The sequence below is a fragment of the Alligator mississippiensis genome, chromosome 12, assembly GCF_030867095.1.
Source record: "Alligator mississippiensis isolate rAllMis1 chromosome 12, rAllMis1, whole genome shotgun sequence".
Taxonomy (NCBI): domain Eukaryota; kingdom Metazoa; phylum Chordata; order Crocodylia; family Alligatoridae; genus Alligator; species Alligator mississippiensis.
In genome coordinates this window covers 48,189,337-48,208,927 of record NC_081835.1, presented here as the reverse complement: position 1 = coordinate 48,208,927, position 19,591 = coordinate 48,189,337, and the positions used below count along the sequence as shown (strand labels likewise).

At 41.7% G+C, this 19,591-nt stretch overlaps 1 protein-coding gene across 17 annotated transcripts in view; it reads left to right on the top strand.

Annotated features, from left to right (window-relative positions):
* The first annotated feature begins 62 nt into the window (after nt 1-62).
* ZNF618 (zinc finger protein 618) overlaps nt 63-19,591 on the top strand; it is a 275,207-nt gene continuing 255,678 nt past the window's right edge. For 9 of the 17 annotated variants that reach the window (XM_059715449.1, XM_019475712.2, XM_014602701.3 and 6 more), the window contains exon 1: nt 65-416. In XM_059715449.1, coding sequence (XP_059571432.1) covers nt 369-416 — 48 coding nt within the window. In that variant the 5' untranslated portion in view covers nt 65-368. Of the gene's footprint in view, nt 417-19,591 lie in introns of all 17 variants that reach the window. The other 8 variants (XM_014602702.3, XM_019475706.2, XM_014602704.3 and 5 more) reach the window with 4 other exon arrangements.

Genomic DNA, 19,591 nt, shown 5'->3' with positions numbered 1-19,591 from the left:
TGCCCCCAGCGCGGCTGTGATGGCGGCAGAGCGGGCTCCGCACCGGGACTCGCCCGCCCAGCCCTGCCCGCGCCGCCAGCAGCCCGAGCCGCAGCAGCAGCAGCGCGAGCCGGAGCCGCGGCGGCAGCAGCAGCAGCAGCAGCAGCAGCGCCCTTGCTGAAGGCGGCGGCGGCGGCCCATGCCCCCGGGGGGAAGGGGGGCTGCAGCAGCCCGGCGAGCCGCCCACCAGCGCAGCGGGGGCATCGCCCCCACTCGCCGTTCCTGGGAGGGCGGAAAGGAGGCAGCGGCGGCGGCTCCTGCATTGTGCGCGCGGCGGCTCGCAGGCCCGGCCGGGAGGAGCCGGACTCGCCTTCCCCCAGCCCAGCCCCATGAACCAGCCGGACGGCCCCGCTCCGCCGGCGGCAGCGGCAGCGCAGGTAAAGGCGGGCGAGCGGCCGCGGCTCGTGGCCGGCGCGCGGGGGGAGGCGGCCGCCATGCGCGCGTTTCGGGGCGCGGGTCCCCGGGGCGCCCCCGGCCGCCGCCGCCCGCCGCCCCGCTCGGGCCGGATCGGGGAAAACAAAGCGGCAAAGAGCAGCCATGTCAGTTTGGACAATTCACATTTTGCAAAAATGCAACCCCCGGCGGGGCGCCCCCGCAGCGCCCGGCCTGCGCCCCGCGCCCGCACCCCGCGCCCCGCGCCGCCGCCCCCCGCCCGGGGCCCCGCGCGCTGCTTTTAGGCCATCTTCCCTGGCTCAATTTTTTTTTTTTCTAATTTTCCTCCAAACGGTAGTTTTTTTTCCATTAAAACGACGCCACCTAGAGGAGGCGATTTCGTAAATAAAAAAAAAAAAAGAAATTAAAATTGAAAAAAGAGGAAATCTTTCCTATTTCTTCGTGTTTTTTGAAAAAAATAAAAAAAGTTTCAGTGGCACGGAGGAGCGGGCGATGGCAAGGGCAGGTTTGATTTGGGTTTTATTTTCTTGTGTTCTTTAGAGAACAAGTAGTTAGGCGGGAGGAGGCTGCCTGGGCAAATTTTTTTTTTTTTTTTTTTTTTCTGAAGCTGAGCCCTGTTCATATGTAAATGGAAATTAAGCTGGAATTTGAATGAATTCAGGGGGTTTTGCCCCTGGGGTGGAAGGAAATCGCCCTGGAAGGCAGGCGAATTCTCAAAAAATCAAACTAATTTGAGTTGGAGCCAGAGCCCTTAGGAATGAGCTGCAGTAAAAGGAGTAGTTTGGGGGGAAAGTAGGAGAATTGCTATGAGGAGGCAATTAGGATTTGTACTTCATTGTAATTTGGAACTTGTTTGGCACAGAGGCAAGGCTGAATTTTTTATTTTTTATTTTTGGTTATCTTGTTATATTGAAAGTAATTTGTGTGAAATCAGGTTTGCAGGAAAATTACACCAGAGAAATTTTGCACTGGACACACCCAAATTTTTTTTTTTGGGTGATTTTTGGATTTCATGCAAAATTGCTTTTAAATCATAAGGTTCTAAACACAGACCCCGAATCAGGAGAGGAAGGTAAATCCAGAGCAAAATGTCAGTTTTATTTTTGAATTTCTTGCCTTTCTCATGGTTTGTCCTGCCATAATTAAAACATAGTTTCCAGTATTTAATTTCTTACTTCTTCTTTTGTAAAGAAAAAAAAAAAAGCACAATCCATGGTAGATTTTTTAAAAACACCTACACTGAAACAACTCCAGATTCTGCATCATACAAGTCTAGTATTATGAAGGTTTATTATATGATCCGCCATGGAAATACGAATGTGCATAATTAACAATATTGGGGGGAAAAATGAATTGCAGATTTAGTGCTGATTTTTGAACAATGAAACTGAACCAGCTTTTAAAAAGCGCTCCCCTGACATTTTTAATAATTTTAAAAATCTCTTTTCCCCCTCACTCTTCAAAATGAATCCTCTTGGAGTTTGAGACCAAAATCTTTTAATAATTAATATTTTTATACTGTTCCCCACACACTATTTTGTTGTTATTGGGATGCCAGTGAGTACTGGACTGTGCACACTGGTTTGTTATTGTAGGGTTGCCCTTGAATACTAGTCTGTTGGTATTGATCTTTTTTAAATAAATAAGAAAAGAGCACTGAAGCATTTATTGTTGCAATAAAAGCACTTATAAACAATATACATGGCCTTTCCACACAAAAGAGGGGGAGGGAAGAAAAGGGAAAGATTAGGTCAACACTGAGTTTTACCAACCTTGACACAGTCTCCTCTCTAAAATGGGGACAAAATATCAAGATGGCTGGCTCCACAGCTGCAGCATTTTATTTGAAAAAGGCATTTTTGAATTTTGAACAGAGAAGAGTTTCTGAAACTGATTTGCATCTACCCTCCAGTGCCTTAAACGCAGGCACTTTAAAAGAAAATTAAAATTCAGTCTAGAATGAATTTTGAAATCTGAATTTTAAGCCCCTAAAAACTTTTTGCTGTTTTGGTTGTTTTACTGTAACTTGATATCCACTTGAAATTGTTCAGGATTTACTGAGAAATGCAGGAGCAGGATCTATTTTTTCCCTCCTCTCCTGTATTTGTTTCACATTTGCTGTTGGGGAGTGATGGAAAGATTTGCAAATCAGGAAAACCTTTGGGTCGAGGAGAAAATACTCTGAAACATCAACTTAATATTTTTATTTTTGCATTTGCCTCAAAAAGAAAAAAACAAAAAGAAAAAAAGGAGCCACCCTCTTCCTGTCTTTTTTCAGAAAAAAGAACTTGATATCATAGTTATTAATAGTTGTGCAGACATACTTAAATATCACATTGATAGGAATACAATCCAGTGTATTAAATTAGATTAAACAATCTTGGTGAATATTTTTCTCACTGTTTCATACAAAAAAATTAAATGTGTTGTGGCTTTTCCATACTTTTATTCTGCAAGAATTCTCTTTCTTGAACTTTACTGCATACCAAAAGAAACCATTCAGCTGTAATTTTTTTCAATATATTTTTTGAAAAAGAACTCATTTGCTGCTTCTCATTTTCTCTTCCTATTTTACCCCCTCCCTACACCTTCAGATCTTGGGAGAAACATTGATTGTTGGTATATTCAGGGTGGGTTGTAACAAATTGATTGACGGTTTATTTTGATTATAAGTAGTGGCATATATTGAGTTACAGTTACACAAAAGAGGCTTTATTGCCTTATATTTTATGGTTATATTTTAGAAGTTTATAACATCATTCTGATTTACAGGATTTGAAACTTCAAGGGCCCCATTTATATCAACCTGTACTGAACTGTTGAAGGAAATAAGAGAATCTCCTTATTTTATATTCATATTTGGCTATTTTGAGGTGTTTGTGTATTAAACATCTTGTTTCAAATACAGTGCAGTATTACTAATTTGCAACTTGTGAGGTTGCTGTCATACTGTAGGTGTGGTAATGCAACCTTTACCATCTTAAATGCATGAATATCAGTTTTCTTTAAACAACAGGTTCTATTATATATTTCACAGGTGATGAAAGCTATCGTCTGGATTGTACAGAAATTCTGTCTCTAACCTTTTTAAAAAATATGCACTTAACATTCTGAAATAAACCCCCTTCTGGATAAAATTTTCATCATTTTTCATTCTCAACTCATTCCAAAGGGATTTTTTTCCTGGAAAGTTGAGCAAATTTGTTTATTTTATTTATTTATTTATTTATTTCTGAATTATGTGAGGCTGGAAAGAAAAGAAAGCTCTGCTATAAACAGATTTCAAGACGTATATTTTGTGGCATGAATAAGAGACTGTACTTTAACAGCAGCAAAATTACAGGGGCCTAGTCCTTAACATAACACTGTTTTAGATGATAGATTATGCATAAATGCAAGTTGAAATTAAATTTTGGAAATACAGTATTTAATATACAAATATTAAATACCAAGTTATTCTGTAATTATTTTCAGTAATGCATATTGTTAATTACAAAGGTATGGTTGCACTGATATGCTGTTAAGGTTTTCAACACGCAAATGAGGCTGTGAAATTGATGGAAATTTGTATTCTAAAAATATTATCGTCCTTTTTTAAAAACTTTGTTGTAAAATTTTATCGGATAATTGTCAGGTTTGATTCCTCAAGCCTGCTATTTATGAAACATTCTTATTGAAGTCAGTGGGAGTTGTGCATGTATTTGTAGGGTTGAGGCCTTTGGTCCTAATATGTCAAGAAAAGTGATGTTTGTATGGTAACCAAGATCACTCTCCCACGATGGTCATGAGAACCAATTCATGCATTATTAGTAATGCATATGGATCTTTTTTCATTTCATTGAATTTGCATGTGCATGTTTGATAGTAGGCTGATCATAGAGGCCCCAATTCTAGATCGGTGGTTCTCAACCTCATTTGAGTCGTGGCACCCCTTATGCAACTGAGTGCACCCTTTTGTTTGACTACAGAAAAAGGATAGAGAAATTCTTCTGTTGCAAGGAACTCGGGAAGACCATAGCAGGTCAGAAATGTTTTTGACACCATGTGTTCCTTTCAAAATTTCTGGGTTTATCTTGTGAATTGGGTAGATGTTTCCACACCTAGCAGTACTAATATTGTATGGCACCCTGTGACATCCTTACAAAGATCTCTCTGGTTAAGAATCACTGCTGTAGATGATTATGCATATGATGAATCCCATGTATGAAAGCAGTGTAGGGAATTGTACCTTTAAGGGGCTGTGGCATGACCCAGTTTGTGTTGTGTTCTTGTTTAACATGATCAGCTAGAACTCAGGTGCTAAATGGAGCAGGTCTCTGTCAGGCTTCTTGGTTGTCAGGAATAATAGAACACAAGTTGGCTTCAGTGAGAATACTTAAATACATAAAGCACAGACAGAATTGTTTGGTGGATTGGGGCTGTAATATACTAAAGTTACTTACAATATACAGTTTTGCAACTACTAATTGCATATGTGGTCTGGACTGTTATTTATCATACAGATTGTGCTGTGTGATTTTAAAGAGCAAAACATGATCCCTACGTGAAAGAGTTTAAAATTGAAAGATGTGGCCCTACAGTTACTCATTTATACTGGTGCAGTTACTCAAAGTAGTGTTTAAATCACCAAGACTGTGAGAGTAACTTCATGTCTTTAGGTTAATCAAGCCAGACAACCAATAACAGAAAAAACTGGGGGTAGGAAGGATGGAGAAGAGGAGCATAGATAATGTTTATAAATGGACCATGGGCTTGAAGTTGTTTCTTTTAGATAATGGGAGCAAGTTAAGGTTATTATGAAGAGTTTGCATTTCCTAAAATTCTTAAAGATTAAAGCTATAAACTTTAATGTTACATTAATTTAAAATGTTGTTTTTAGTATTGTATATATATCCATGGTGAACAGGTTCATTCATGCTGCATTTTATTGCAAAGAAGTTTCATATTTTTAAAATATTTTATGGGTTAATTGCTAATCATTGGCTTTTTTTTGGTTTTGTTTTGTTTCTTGAATGTCTCTTGATTATTTTGTACTATGCAATGCTGGTGTAGTTGTTAACTGATATGCAAACTACATTTGGATGTGTTGACTTTGCATTCAGAATCATTGATTTGTCCGGGACAAGGGAATAGGAATGATGTCATTCATTATCCACAGGATATGGAAAACAACCTGTTTGAAATGAGTTGTCCTTGTGCCTTGCATTGGTAGCAGACTGGCTTGGTGCAACTTTATCGCAAGGGTATTCTTTTTGCTGTCACTTCAGCCAATCACAGAAGTTGATTTTTCAGCCATAGCATAAGAAGGTAGGAAGCCAAATACAACAAAGTAATTAATTTGCACAGTATGCATGATGAAGGTGTTGACTGTGTATCCTGCTTAGGAGAGGCATGTGGCTTCTATTTAACACATTCAAGACATTGGTAAGATTTAGAGTGGAATGGTTACAATAGTATCATAGGAAATGGGAGAGTTTAGAAGATTTTAGACTTTTTATGTTGGTTATGTGTCCCCAGTATTGGAAAATAATTGAGAAGAAAATAATGCCAGTATAAGTAATTTAGCTGTGTGAGTTGATGGGATGCTTTTGCGGGCAGCTCAGCTTGTACAAGAACTGAGCTTCCAGGACAGCAGTTGCTTTTCCAAGAGAGAGAACTGCACCTCCCAGCCCAATCTATTATCTAAACATGAACCTGTAATATTTTTTCATTTAGGTATGTCAGGTGAGATACCCCTTTTGACACTCATAATATGACATTTCTTTCTGACAACTTTGGATGGTTTGTTCATAAAATGACCCTTTGAGAAGACCGACGCAACCAGTCAGTGACCTCTTTTACAGTTTTTAAGTATTGGGATGAAAGGGACTTTTTTTTGCAGTGGGGTAGGAGGTGGCAGGTGCTGGTGGCAAATGACATGTGCTGTGCACTTATGGAATACAAGGTACAAAGGTCAGAGCAGAGAATTAAGTCCTTGCCAGAAGATCAGTCCTCTTTGAACGTGTACATAACCATCTCATCATACAGCACTGGTAAAAGACTTGCTGATTTTGACAAGGCTTTTTCTAAGTCTTGGATCTCTTTCTCCTGATATTGTTAATATCGTCTGTGCCTCTTTCCTGCTACAATCTATGGTCTTGGCGTTTAGTATCACATAGTTTGGTATTCTGTTAGCCTTTGTGGTATTATCCATAGTGTATTTAGTTGGGCATGCGTGAAAATTTTGGTTTAGGTTCATATTGACTCTTTACACGCAAGAACTTTTGTGCTAGAATTGGAGTTACTACATAAATGATGGCTCTGGGCAAGCTCCTTTGATAGCTGAAGTTATATACTTCTGCTATTATGTGTATATAAATACTTGTGGAAGTACCAAGGAAGGCTTATGGGGACCCATTGAATTATCTGATTTGTATGTACTTGACTCTCCTTATTAATGTTGTAAGAAATGGCAGACCAAGAAGGTTAAGGCAGAGAAATAAATCTTCCACAGACATTTTGTAGATGAAATGCAGTTGTCTATTTGGTGGATATGGTGGGCTGATACTATATTAGTTGGAACCTCTTATACCAATGGCTCTTAAACCTTTTTTGGGTCGCAAATATCTTTCTAAAACTGCTATTCAACCCTGGGATCCATGTTATGGGTAATAATAAATAAAAAATGTAACACTTTATGTCACTACAAGTATACTACCTCTCCAATTGTGGAACACATAATTTGCCTTTCCCCCCCCCCTTTTCCTCTATTTGTATTTCCTCTTTCCCTTCTGCTTTCATATTCATTCCTCCTGGGTACCTGTTAGAAATTTGATGATTATCTTCAGGGGTACATGTACTACTACCATGTGAGAAATACAGCTCTATACCAGTGTTTTCAACCTTTTTTGCTTGGTGTATCTTTTTTGGTTGAGAAGCAGGGAGTCCCCTGGCCAGTCCACGAGTGGGGGAGATGGGGCCCAGTGGCTGGTCAACGAGCAGGGGGCAGGGTCCCCCAGCAGCTGACTGACAGCAGCAAAACCGAAAGCACCAGCAGTGAAACCAGAAGTGCCCCCTGCTTCTCTGCGCCACTGCTGCGTACCCCCTGGGGCCTTCCCAAGTACCCCCAGGGCTATGCGTACCCCTGGTTGATAACCCCTGCTATACTAACTGATGGGACTCCTTCGACTGGCTGCACCCACTTTACTAAAATGTAAGGCCTCATTTATATTGTGTTAACTCCTTGCCAATTAACTCAAGATCACTAACATGATTCATCTGAACATGGTGTAAACATTTGTTCTGTGATGTGGTTGTTCTATGACAGGGGTTGGCAGCCAGCTTATGGGGCCAATCAGTCTGGCCCATGGAGCCTGGGGTGTTTCAGTGGAATTTTGGTGGCTGGGGGCTTCACTCAGGTATTGGGGAAAAAATGGCAGTGGTGGCACTGCTATGGGGAACAGTGGTGGTGGCCTTGGCTCTGGCAATGGCAGCACAGGTTCAGTTGGAAGTGGCCCATGCTCAGAATTAAAGCCCATGAAGGCAGCCCCTGCTGTCACATGTTGCCAAGCCCTGTTGTATAAGAAGTCAAAAGCAGTATAAATTACACACAGAAAAGGCAAAGACTGTAAGTTAAATCAAGCTAGATTGCTTTACATGGGTATGAGTATGTTTACTAGTCAGTATGTTTAGATAGGCCTAAAATGGGTCTCGGGGCAGGTCTGTTTTGCAGACTAGGTATGCTGGTTAGTAGCATCAGCAAAAAACCCAAGAGTGGGTCCAGTTGTACTTGCAAAACTGCTTTTGCTGGTATACCATGTTACATATCCCCTGTCCCTCTGCCCATAAACAAAATTAGTTCTAGTGTCTACAACTCAAAACATTATGGAGAGCTATTTGCAAGGAGCATTCTCCCATGGAGGCCTGTCACTAGTGACACAAGCTCTGATCAGCTGCATGTCTTCAGCATGTTTTGCAAGTTGGAAACTGGACTGTACATGGAGAGGCGGATTAATGAATCAACAGTTAGAAAGGATGCTGGACTTGCTGTTTTGCTTGGCAAATCATCTTTTATCTGATGAAGTGGTTTAATAAAGAGTTACGTGTGGCCACTGGTGTTGGCATGGCCAGCTTCATGTTGTGCCCTTCTGATTTAGTTACATGGGCAAACGCACAGTGTTGTCTATTAGGAGTACTTGCTTCTGTACCATCAGAGCACTGCAGTGTAGACATGCCTATCCTGGCAAAAGCGCTGAGGTGGACACAATTTTATATTAGCATAAGCAGTCTTTAAGAATGTTCTGATTTCTGCTGCAGGTTTTTTGATGGAGCCATGTTGGTCTAAGGACATAGGCAGGCAGGGTTCTTTGGGTAGATGTGATATCTTTTATTAGACCAACTGAGTAGGTGGAAAAAAGTTCTTTGCAAGCTTTCGGGGACAAGCACCCTTCTTCAGGAGACTCCCTGTGCCTGAAGAAGGGTGCTTGTGCCCAAAACCTTGCAAAGAACTTTTTTCCACCTACTCAGTTGGTCTAATAAAAGTTATCACATCTACCCAAAGAACCATGCTTGAGTTCTGCTGTATTTTATCCTTCCATCTGAATTTAGAAATAGCATAATATGATGATAAAAGTGTAAAATGAATCGGAATAATTATTGGAAATGTTATGTACCTTGATATGGCATTTACAAAGGGAAGGAACAAAATAAGCAGTTTGAATAGGTGATAGAAGCTATTGAATAGGCAGAAAATGTATATAAATATTTGACTGACATAGAGAGTTTGGACGTACAGGTGAAGAAAAATAATAAAGGTGGTCAGTTGATTCTGAAATTTTGATACAGATCTTTAAGGCAGTTACAGAAAGTAGATAAGGACATCTTTTGTGGGTTTTTTTCTAACTGTGTGTGTAAAAGCTGGGGTTTTTATCACAAGAGATTTTAATATCTCAGATTTTGATAGAGATAACTGTACAGAGACTGAGAGATGAAGTGTAGCATGTTTTCCTGTAAGCAGTTTGCTGAGCAACTTTTTATACTCAAATGCTGTTTTAAACTACATACTAAAATACAAGCTAATATCATTGTGTTTTATTGTTCTGGTAGCTTGGGTTGTAAGACCATATTTTCAGGAGTGGTTGGTGAAATTTGCATCATGGCTTTTTGTTGGGTCAAATTTCGTTTTAGTGTTGGAGGAAATTAAAAAAAAATTGTTTTTACTTATTGGCTCTGCATGTGCACACACGTGCTTGTGCATGCATGTGTACTTCCACATCTTGTAAAATTAGTTAAATTTTTTAACAAATCTAAGTTCCTTTTATAATCTTTTAAATTTGAAGTGTCCATTATATTCAGTTTTTGTTTGTTATCATTTTAAACTCAGTAGCAATATAAGTATTTTAAAAGTTTTTGGGTCCTATCTTAAAAAACGTTGAATGTCTTCTTTCAAAGTTGTGAAACCAAAATCATCAGAACTCTGGTAGTGTATGAGAAGCAAAGGGCAAGAAGGGAGGGGGGAAGAAGTGAAACCAATTAGCCTTGTTACAAACACACTGAGGCCTTGGTTCATGAGGAGGGCTCCTCTGCTTGTGTTTCTCTACCATTTAGACTCAAGGCACTTCTTGATAGACTCAAGGCACCCTTCGGAAAATTCCAGCTCTTAGTTTTTCACTTGGTTTGTGTTTTTTTTAATTTTTTTTTTTTACTACAGAAAAAGAATAGAGCAATTCTTTTGCAAAGAACGCCAAAAGACCACAGCAGGTCAGAATGTTTTTAACACTATAGAGTCCTTTTGAAATCTCTGGGCTTAGCATGTGAATCATGTTTGCACACTTACTAGTACTAACGTTGAGTGGCACCTCACAGCACCCTTGAAAGGAACTCAAGGCATCTCAGGGTGCTGTGGCACCCTGGTTGACAATTGCTGCCCCAGGCCATATGATCATATAAATATTAATAAATTGCTAAGAGTAATCTAGGGCCAATTGTACAAGCATTTAAACATATGAGGTATCCTTTTGTAGTCAAAGCTTAAACTTAAGTACAAATCTATATGTTGGAGGTTTTTTAAAATTTGGGTCTAGATTTTGTTAAAGTTTAGATTTAATAATCTAAGGTATAGATAATAAGTCACCTTTTAATTATTTTTTCATCTTTGTCTCATCAGTAAGTGTTAATTCCATGGCTTCCTGAGGGGAAACTGAAAGCCTTTGACAACAGTCCCTTTCCTCCATGGTTTCTTATATTAAAAGTTTTCATAGATTTCATAGATATTAGGGCTGGAAGGGACCTCGGAAGATGATTGAGTTCAGCCCCCTGCCCAAAGGGCAGGAAGTCAGCTGGGGTCATAGGATCCCAGCAAGATAAGCATCCAGTTTTGTCTTGAAGGTAAAGTTACTAGACTCTTTAGTGTATTTTTTTTTTTAAATAGTGCAGACAGCCTTCTAGTGCATAGTGTAAATTTGCCTTAGTATTTTATAGCTTATAACTAAAAAAAGGTTGCTTGTATCTAAATATAAATTCGTAAGCTGAAATCTGATGCTTTTTAGTCTGTAGGCTGCAAATCAACTACTTTTTCAGTGTTTGTGATATTCATAACTGTGAAATTGTTTGAATTTTTGGGGGGAAGGGAGAAGACAGAATAATTTATTCTCTAGAAATAACACATTTGTTTTGACCTTTGCCCATATATTCTTGAGAATTTTATTGAGAAGCAAAGTTGCATTTGTCTAAGCAGTATAGATCAGGTGGACGCTAAGAGATTGATGAAGGGTTATTATGGCAGCAGGGAATGAGCTGGATTCTGTAGTGTAACAGGTTGGTGCTGTCAGTCTATGAGCCCACCTGGTTAGCAGGTGTTATTAATGCTCTCAAGAGATATTAAAGTGGATCCTGCAGATTCACTGGGTTGATGGCTCATTATCTCACCCAGATGTAAATGAATGGTAGTTGGAGTGGCTCTTGGGAATTAGTATAGACTGAATAGTCCTGTGGTAGAAATCAAAGAAGCAACTGGCAAGAGGGCTTGAGAGGAACTTTGTTATATTATTAATTTCTTTATTAACAAAGTCAAACCCTCAGGAATGGATGTATTTTGATTCTTGGTTGTGTTTGGACTGCATTTTAGAGCAGGTGGAGACAGACACCTGCTCACATTTAGCAATATTAAAGCATCAACTTTAAAGTTTGATGGGTATTTTTATTCTTGATGCATCTACCATTAGTTTTCCAAGATCTATCAAATTTAGTATTTTAGTGATACCATGGTAACTATAGTTCTATCCTGGTACTCCTTGCAAACCATAAAATATAGTGTTACCATAAAGTCGATGTACATCTGTTCGGAGGTATAGTACAAAGTGGAAGATGGGTTTGTTGAAAGCAGTGGCTTGAAGGTCAGAGGGGAGAGTAGCGGGGAGAGCGGAAGGGATGTCATTGTCATGGTGGGCATCTGCTGCAGGCCTTCCAACCGAGAGAAGGAGTTGGATAGGGCCTTCTTTAAACAAATGATGGAAGTTTCCGAGTCACAGGATGTGGTTCTTCTGGGAGACTTTAATTATTGGGTCATCTGTTGGAGGGAGACACAGCAGTACCAAAGCAGTCCAGCAAGTTCCTGGAGTGTGTTGGGAAGAATTTTCTGATTCAGATAATAGAGAGGCCAATGAGAAGGGAAGCTTTTCTTGACTTACTGTTCACAAATGGTGGAATTGTTTGAGGATGGGAAGATAGAAGGAAGGTAAGTTGGGTGACAGTGCCCATGAAATGGTAGGGCTCAAAATCCTAAGAGGAAGAAGAAAGGAGAACACCAGAATAAGGACACTGGATTTCAGAAAAGCAAATTTTAACAAACTCAGGGTTCTGGTGGGCAGGATTCCCTGGGAGGCAAGTCTGAAGGAGTCCAGGAGAATTGGCTGTGCTTTTAAGGAGGTTCTCTTAAGGGCACAGGAGCAAGCTATCCTACTGAGATGGAATAATGGGCAGTGTAGCAGGAGACCAATCTAGCTAGACAGTAATCTCTTCATGGAGTTGAAACTCAAAAAAGAATCCTATAATAAATGAAATGTTGGTCATAATACTAGGAAAGAGTATAAGAGTATTGCAAGGGCATACAGCGAGAATATTAGGAAGACCAAGGAGTGGAGATGCATTTGGTAAGGGGCATCAAATGCAATAAAAAGGGATTCTATAGGTATGTTAAGAGGAAGACTACAGATTCTGTAGGTCCTTTATGGAGTGAGGAAAGCAGTCTTAGTAGTCACAGATGATGCAGAGAAGGCTGAAGAATTTAGAGGCAGAGATGGCTGCCTCTTACTTCAGTTTTCACAAATAGGGGCAGCCAGCAGATGACGTGTATGGTAGGCAGCAGAGATAGGAAAGGAGACAAAAAGCCTTGAGTAATGGCAGAACAGGTTAAGGCACGGGTTGGCAACCCTCAGCGTGTGTGCCAGAGCATAGTACGGAAAGGCATTTTGTTTGGCATGCGTGCCTTGGGATGGATAATGGGGAAGGAGCCAGTCCGCCTGGAGGTGTGCGTGTACTTGCTGCCAGCATTAAGGTTGGCCGAGGCTCTGAGGACCCTACTGCAGCCTCCCTGCTGTGAGCAACCAAGGATCCATGGCAGGTGGCAGAGGCTTGCTCAGAGCCTGGGCTGACTAGTAGGCAGCCAGGAAGATGCAAGCAGCTGCACTGGGGCCTATGAAGCCCTGGGTTGGCTTGTTGCTGACAGCAGGTGCATGTGCACCTGGGGTGGATGGCAGGAGAGCTGCGAGGGGCCCAATCCTTGTTGTGGCAGTGCAGCCCTGGCCCCTTTTCCTGTCCACCCCAAGGTACATGTGCACCTGCCACTGGCAACAAGCCAGGCGGGGGCTCCAACCTTGGTGCAGCTGCTTGCAGCCTTCCAGCTGCCTGCTACAGCTGGCTAGGGCTCTGTGCAGGCCTTTGCTGCCCGCCACGGAGCCTGGGCTTCTCACAGCGGGTGGTGGAGGGTCTGCGAGCAGCTGTACCAGGATCCACGGAGCCCTGGCTCAGCTCGTTGCCAGGGGTTGGTGTGAGTGTGCCTCGAAGCGGATGGCAGGAAAGGGCCCCTGTCACTACTGCAACAAGGATTGGGCCCCTTGCGGCTTCCCCCTTTCCCCCCATCCTCCCCTGGCAAGCCATCATTTTTCAAGGAGAGGTTGTGCGTGTTTATGGCACTCTGCCCAGAAGTGTTTCCGGACCCTGGGTTAGGGTTTACATAGAGAAGTTAGATCAGGGGCAGTCAAAGTCCAGCCTGTGGGCTGGATCTGGCCAGCAGTGAACTCCATTTCTCAGCAGCCTCTGCCCATGTGGCTGGGGCTGGTTTCCATGGAGACCCCAGCAGCGGCTGGGGTTTCCTTGGAGACCGGCTTCAGCAGCACTGGCAGGCAGCAGTATCGCCAGCCTCTTCCTGGTGGGGGTGTTGAGGGGGTGCTGTGCTGCAGGTGGAAACAAGGTGGGCTCAGCTGCTGCCACCTGTGCAGGTCAGGTGGTGATGCTGCTGGGAGGGGTGGCTATGAGGAATTTTGGGGTGGCTATACCCCCTCAAGCTTCCCCCTGTGGCCAGGGTGTGCAATACGGTGGGGAGCTGCTCAGGAGCCAGGCTGCGATCTTGTAGCAGTGACAGCGTGGTACAAAGCCAGGGCAGAGCCACGATCTGCAGCCTGCATGCCCCAGGCAGGGGTGTGCAGGCAGCAGATTGCAGCTCTGCCCCAGCTCTGGTCCACACTGTCACTGCTGTAAGGAGCTGGGGCAGAACCATGATCTGCTGCCCGCATGTCCCTGCCCGGGTCATACAGGCTGCAGATCATGGCTGTGCCCTGGCTGTGGACCATGCTGTCACCACCACAAGATCCCAGCATAGCTTTGGGGCAGCTCCCTGCCCTGCCGCGCCCTGCCAGCCCTGCTGGGGCTGCTCTTCGTGGAAATCCCAGCCTTGCACTGTCACAGTGTGGCTGCTGCTGGGGTCTCCATGGGAACCGGCCCAGCCACATGGGCAGAGGCTGCTGCAAAATAGAGTTAGGCCACTGGCCAGATCTGCCATTTTGCCCACCCCTGAGCTATATGTTTTCATGTTGGAGGGCTGGATGGGATGCACCCAAATATACTGAAGGAATTGGTTGAGGTAATTTTAGAGCCATTGGCTATCCTTTCTGAGAACTTGAGGAGGTTGGCTGAGATCCTGGATGACTTTAAAAGGGCAAGTATAATACCCATCTTTAAGAAGGGGAAGAAGGAGAACCTGGGGAATTCTAGACCAGTAAGTCTGCTCTGGATAGATCATGGTGCAGGTTCTCAAGGAATTCATTGTGATGCACCTAGTGGAGAACAAAGTGATTAGGAAGAGACAGCATGGATTCCCCAAGAGTAAGTCATGCCAGACCAATATCATTCATTTCTGTGATATGGTGACAGGCTCTGTGAATGAGGGGAGAGTAGTGGACTTGGTATACCTTGGCTTTTAGTAAGGCTTTTAACATCCCATGACATTCTCATTAACAAGCTAAGGAAATATAGTCTAGACAAAAGTACTGTAAGCACTGTACTTGGATCATCATACACAGTAAGTAGTCCTCAGCAGCTCAGTCTCCTAGCTGGGAGGAGATATGCAGTGGAGTTCCCCGGTGGTCTGTTCTGGATCTGGTATTGTTCAGTATCTTCATTAATGATTTGGATCTGGTATTGTTCAGTATCTTCATTAATGATTTGGATGATGGGATTGCGTGCATGTTTAAGGAAATTTGCAAATGACACCCAGTTGGTGGAATTGCAGTCACTCTGGAGGGCAAGGCGAGGATCTAGCATGACCTAGATAGATTGGATGGAGAAATGGCCCACTCTCAATGAGATCAGATTCAACAAGGACAAGTGAAAAGTCCTGCACTTGGGATGGGCTAACCACATGCACAAATACAGATCGGGGAATGGCTGGCTAGGTTGTAGTACTGTATAAAAGGATCTGGGAGTTATAGTGGATCATTAGATGAATATAAACCAACAGCGTGCTCTTATTGCTGCATTGTGTTAACAGGAGTGTCCTGGGCTGTCACTTACAGATCAAGGGAAGTAATACTTCTGCTCTGTTCAGCATTGATGAGGCCTCACTCAAAGTACTCTTCACATTTCGAGAAAGATGTGGAAAGAGTTCAGAAAGAGTACAGGGCAATAAAAACGTGAGGCTTGGGAGATGAGATTTATGAGGAAAGACTGAAAGAACAAGGGTTATTTAATATGGAGAAGAGAAAACTGGGGGGGGGGGGATATGATAATGGTCTTCAAATACCTGAAGGGTGATCACCAAGAGGATGGAGATGGGCTTTTCTCTGTGGCTATTGTGGGGCAGGAGTAAGAGCAATGCCCTCAAGCTGCAATAGGGGAAGTTTAGGTTGGAGAGTAGGAGGAACTTGCTGACTGTGAGGGCAGTCAGGTACTAGAATAGGCTGCCTAGAGAAGGTGTGACATCTACATCCATGGAAGTTTTCAAGAGCAGGTTAGACAGATACTAGGCTGGGATGGTTCAGTCAGGGATGAACCTGCCTTGAGTAAGGCCTGGACTAGATGACCTTATGACATCCCTTCTAGCCCAACTTTCCTATGATACTATATTTATTAAGTAGTATCTAAGGGCCAATCAGGAATGGGGCCCTTTTGTGTTAGAAGTTGTACAGAACCAGAGGACACGGTCACTGGTCAGAGACCTTATAGACAGGATAAGTGCAGGTTTGGGGGCAGGGGTTTTATATGCAAGCAGGGTGAACAGTGTGGTGGTGGCAAGCAGCATATTAATACTACAGGGTGTTTTGGTGAGTTGAATTAGGAGGAGTTAACAAAAATCAAAAGGAAATTGGAGGAAAGCCACGTGGTTTGGGCAGGGGTGTGAGGAGAACAGGAGAACAATGGGGAAAAACTTAAGACAGGCAGGTGTGGAGTGGAGCTGCGATGAAGAGACCAGGAGAGTGCTTTGGAGCAAACTGCCAATCTGCATGTGATAGAGAAAGTCCAGTCGGTTTTCTGGATGTCAAGATGTGCCTTCCTGGGCTGCTATTGCAGCTGCTTCTGTTGGCTACACTCTCTGGCTGGCTCTGCTGTGCAGTTTTTCCCCAGGCTCACATGGCGGTGGGTAAAATCGGGTCCAGCTGGGGCCCCATTTTCATTGTTGTTTGATGTTCATTTTTTATTTTTTAGTTAGAAAAATCACATCTAAGTAGTTATTTCAAATGGCACAACTTTTTTGTAGGTAGATAGACTGTTGCAACCGAAGAAGCTGTGTTCCATAAGGTTAAAATATAGCCAAAGGACTTGGTCACAGGGTCAAAATAAATTCAGGGAGTGGAATTAATGTAATGATACAATTTGTACAACTGAGGTTAGAATTCCAAAATACTGGAAAAAATAGTTACTTTAATTTATTTAAACATATTGGAAAATTGTTTTATTTTTAATACATCCCAAAGAAGTACAGGGGGAGACGGAACTGATCTTATAAACATATGTATGATTAATTTATTTTTTAAAAAACTTACAATTACCTTTCATTATTAGTTGGGATGTACATTAAAAATTACTGATAAGATATGTGTAAGCATACTGTTCACTTTTGGTTACTTTTCGTATTTTGTAAATACAGTAGCAGTTGCATATTGTGAATATATATTTGTATAACACGATGCTGAAAATATCTATTTTTTCATTTTACAGATTATTCTTTGGTGTCCCTATTCCTATGTAAACAATATTTGTCATCTTAATTCATTATGTAATATTCAGACCTATAATGTGAGCTATTTCTGTCTACAGCAAGCAGACTTATGTCTAAATTTAACAAGTTAACCTAATTAAATATATATGTAGAAATGTATGAATATCAGCTCCTAACATAAAATATGTGTTTGTCATTCATGGGCCCAGGAAGGAATTTTCCATTTGTATTTGACTTTCTTCATAGGTATTTTTTTGTCTTTGATACTTTAAATCATTTTTCCCTTCCTTAACATTTTACTTAGATCCCAGTCCTGCAAAGATTCACACCTGGGGTTAACTTTATACAGAGCTCAATGTGAATTCAGGAGAACGGCTCAGGGTGCATACATACATAAAAAAATTAACTTTACAGGAGTGGAACCTTAGTTTGCTAAAGCAGTATTGTTTTAAGAATAATTTTATATTTTTCTTATCAACTTAATTATGTTTCCATCCAAAATAGAGATTTCTCTTGTCCCTTTGTTTTCACTTAATTAACTGTTAAGTTGCAATTCTTATATGACACACAGTCTTTGTATACTTAGTACACATTTTGCAATTGGTACGTTATTAAACAAAAGCAGGCTTCAGTAATATGTGCTTTAAGTCTTTGCTAGTCTAGCATCCAGAATGAGACTTTTATGTTTCCATTTTGCTAAAGTTTATGGTTAATTCCCACATTATTATTGATCACCTGTTCTGTGTTGCATGCCAATAGTTTAGTTTTTACTCACTCAGAAACAACTGGCTCTTTTCAACACACCTGTGTATTTACCAGTGCTACTAAAAGGTACTCATTCTTAGCATGGACAAGAAAACAGATGTGAAGTTCTCAGACCTACCTATTTTAGAGCTGCTACAAATCCGCAAGCGCATTAGATAATTTTTCAAAAGTTAAGTGTAATCAAATTTTCAGAGCACCAAACTTTGAAATATTTCAGCTAATTTTTGCTAGACTTCCCAAACAGATGTATCCTAAGATGATCTGTGACATCCTAGATGTTAGGAAGATTGCTTTCTTTGAAAATTTAGAAGTTTGCAAATTAATCTCAGAATTAAGAATAAGCTTCTACTCTTTAGCCGTGAAGCAACTGCTTCAACTCTAATAGAAAGAAACAAACTGATAAAACACTACAAACATTTCTGCATAAGGCAGGTGAACTATTGGATTACACAATGATTTTCTATCTTTTAGACATCTCTACTAATTTACCCTTCATTGACTGATTTTTTTTCTTCATGCTTGCACAGTCACTTTATAAACTATTGTTTCTGTTTCGGGGCTCTGCATAAACTCCACTCCAGGCTGCATCTCTGGTCTCGTCTCTTAATGGGTTCCTTGGATTTCCTCTGCTCTCTCAGCCCTGGGTTTAAACTTTTTATCTAATTTCTTTCTCTTACCCAATCTCTGTGCTTTTGTTTTGTTGTTTTTAATATGATTCTCCCAAATATGGAATAATTTCCTAGCCTGACTGTCAATCTATAACATCTTTATGGTCCTGTTCTTCCAAAAGATTCACTTTTTCCATGAGGTCTTTGAGCAGTGAGCTCTAATAATGAGTACGTTAGAAGAGAAAACTAATGCTCCAAGTTCTTTTCCTTTCCTTTATTCTCCTGTGTACCCTTTCTCTTCAAATTGTCAGCTTTACAAAACAAGGGACTGTCTTTTTATACTTGTATCATGTACAACTCTAAGCACAGGAAGGGTGATTAACAAATAATAGCTGTGTATCTTCAGCTTCTGCAAGTGCAGTTTATAGCTGTTTTTCTCCCAGTGTAAAGAAGCAGCAGCATTGCAGCTGTACTGATTCAGAAAGAGCCTTCTGCTTCCATTACTGGGGAACTACCCCACCCATTCCTCATCTTGGTGATGCTAAGTCACTGGTTCTCAACCCTTTTTAGACTGGAGGTGTACCCCTTGATTGATGCGTGGCACCCTTCAGAAAATGCCAGCTCTTAGTTTTTGTTCCTTTTTTGACTACAGAATAATAATAGAACAGTTCTTCCGTTGAACCTCAGAAAGACCACAACATGTTAGAATGTTTTTAACGCTATGGATTTCTGTTTGCCATCTCTGGGTTTATCATGTTTGCACACCTAACACTGCTAACATTGCGTGGTACCCCCACGGCACCCGAGAGGATCCCAGGACACCATGGCACCATAGTTAAGAATCATTGTGCTACATCAGGCGCGGGCAAAATATGGACTGTGGACTGGATCCGGTCCACCGGGCACTTCTATCCCCATGGTGTTATGTGGGGACTTAATTAAGTGCCAGATTAAATGAGGTCACTCAGTGGGCTGTGTGCCTTATACCGTCCACTCACGTAAAGGGAGGTGTTTCTTGGCTCTGAGACAATTAGCTGGTAAACCAGGGTATAGCTATTGCTACCCAATTTACCAGGCAATTAGATGAAGTTGGGTT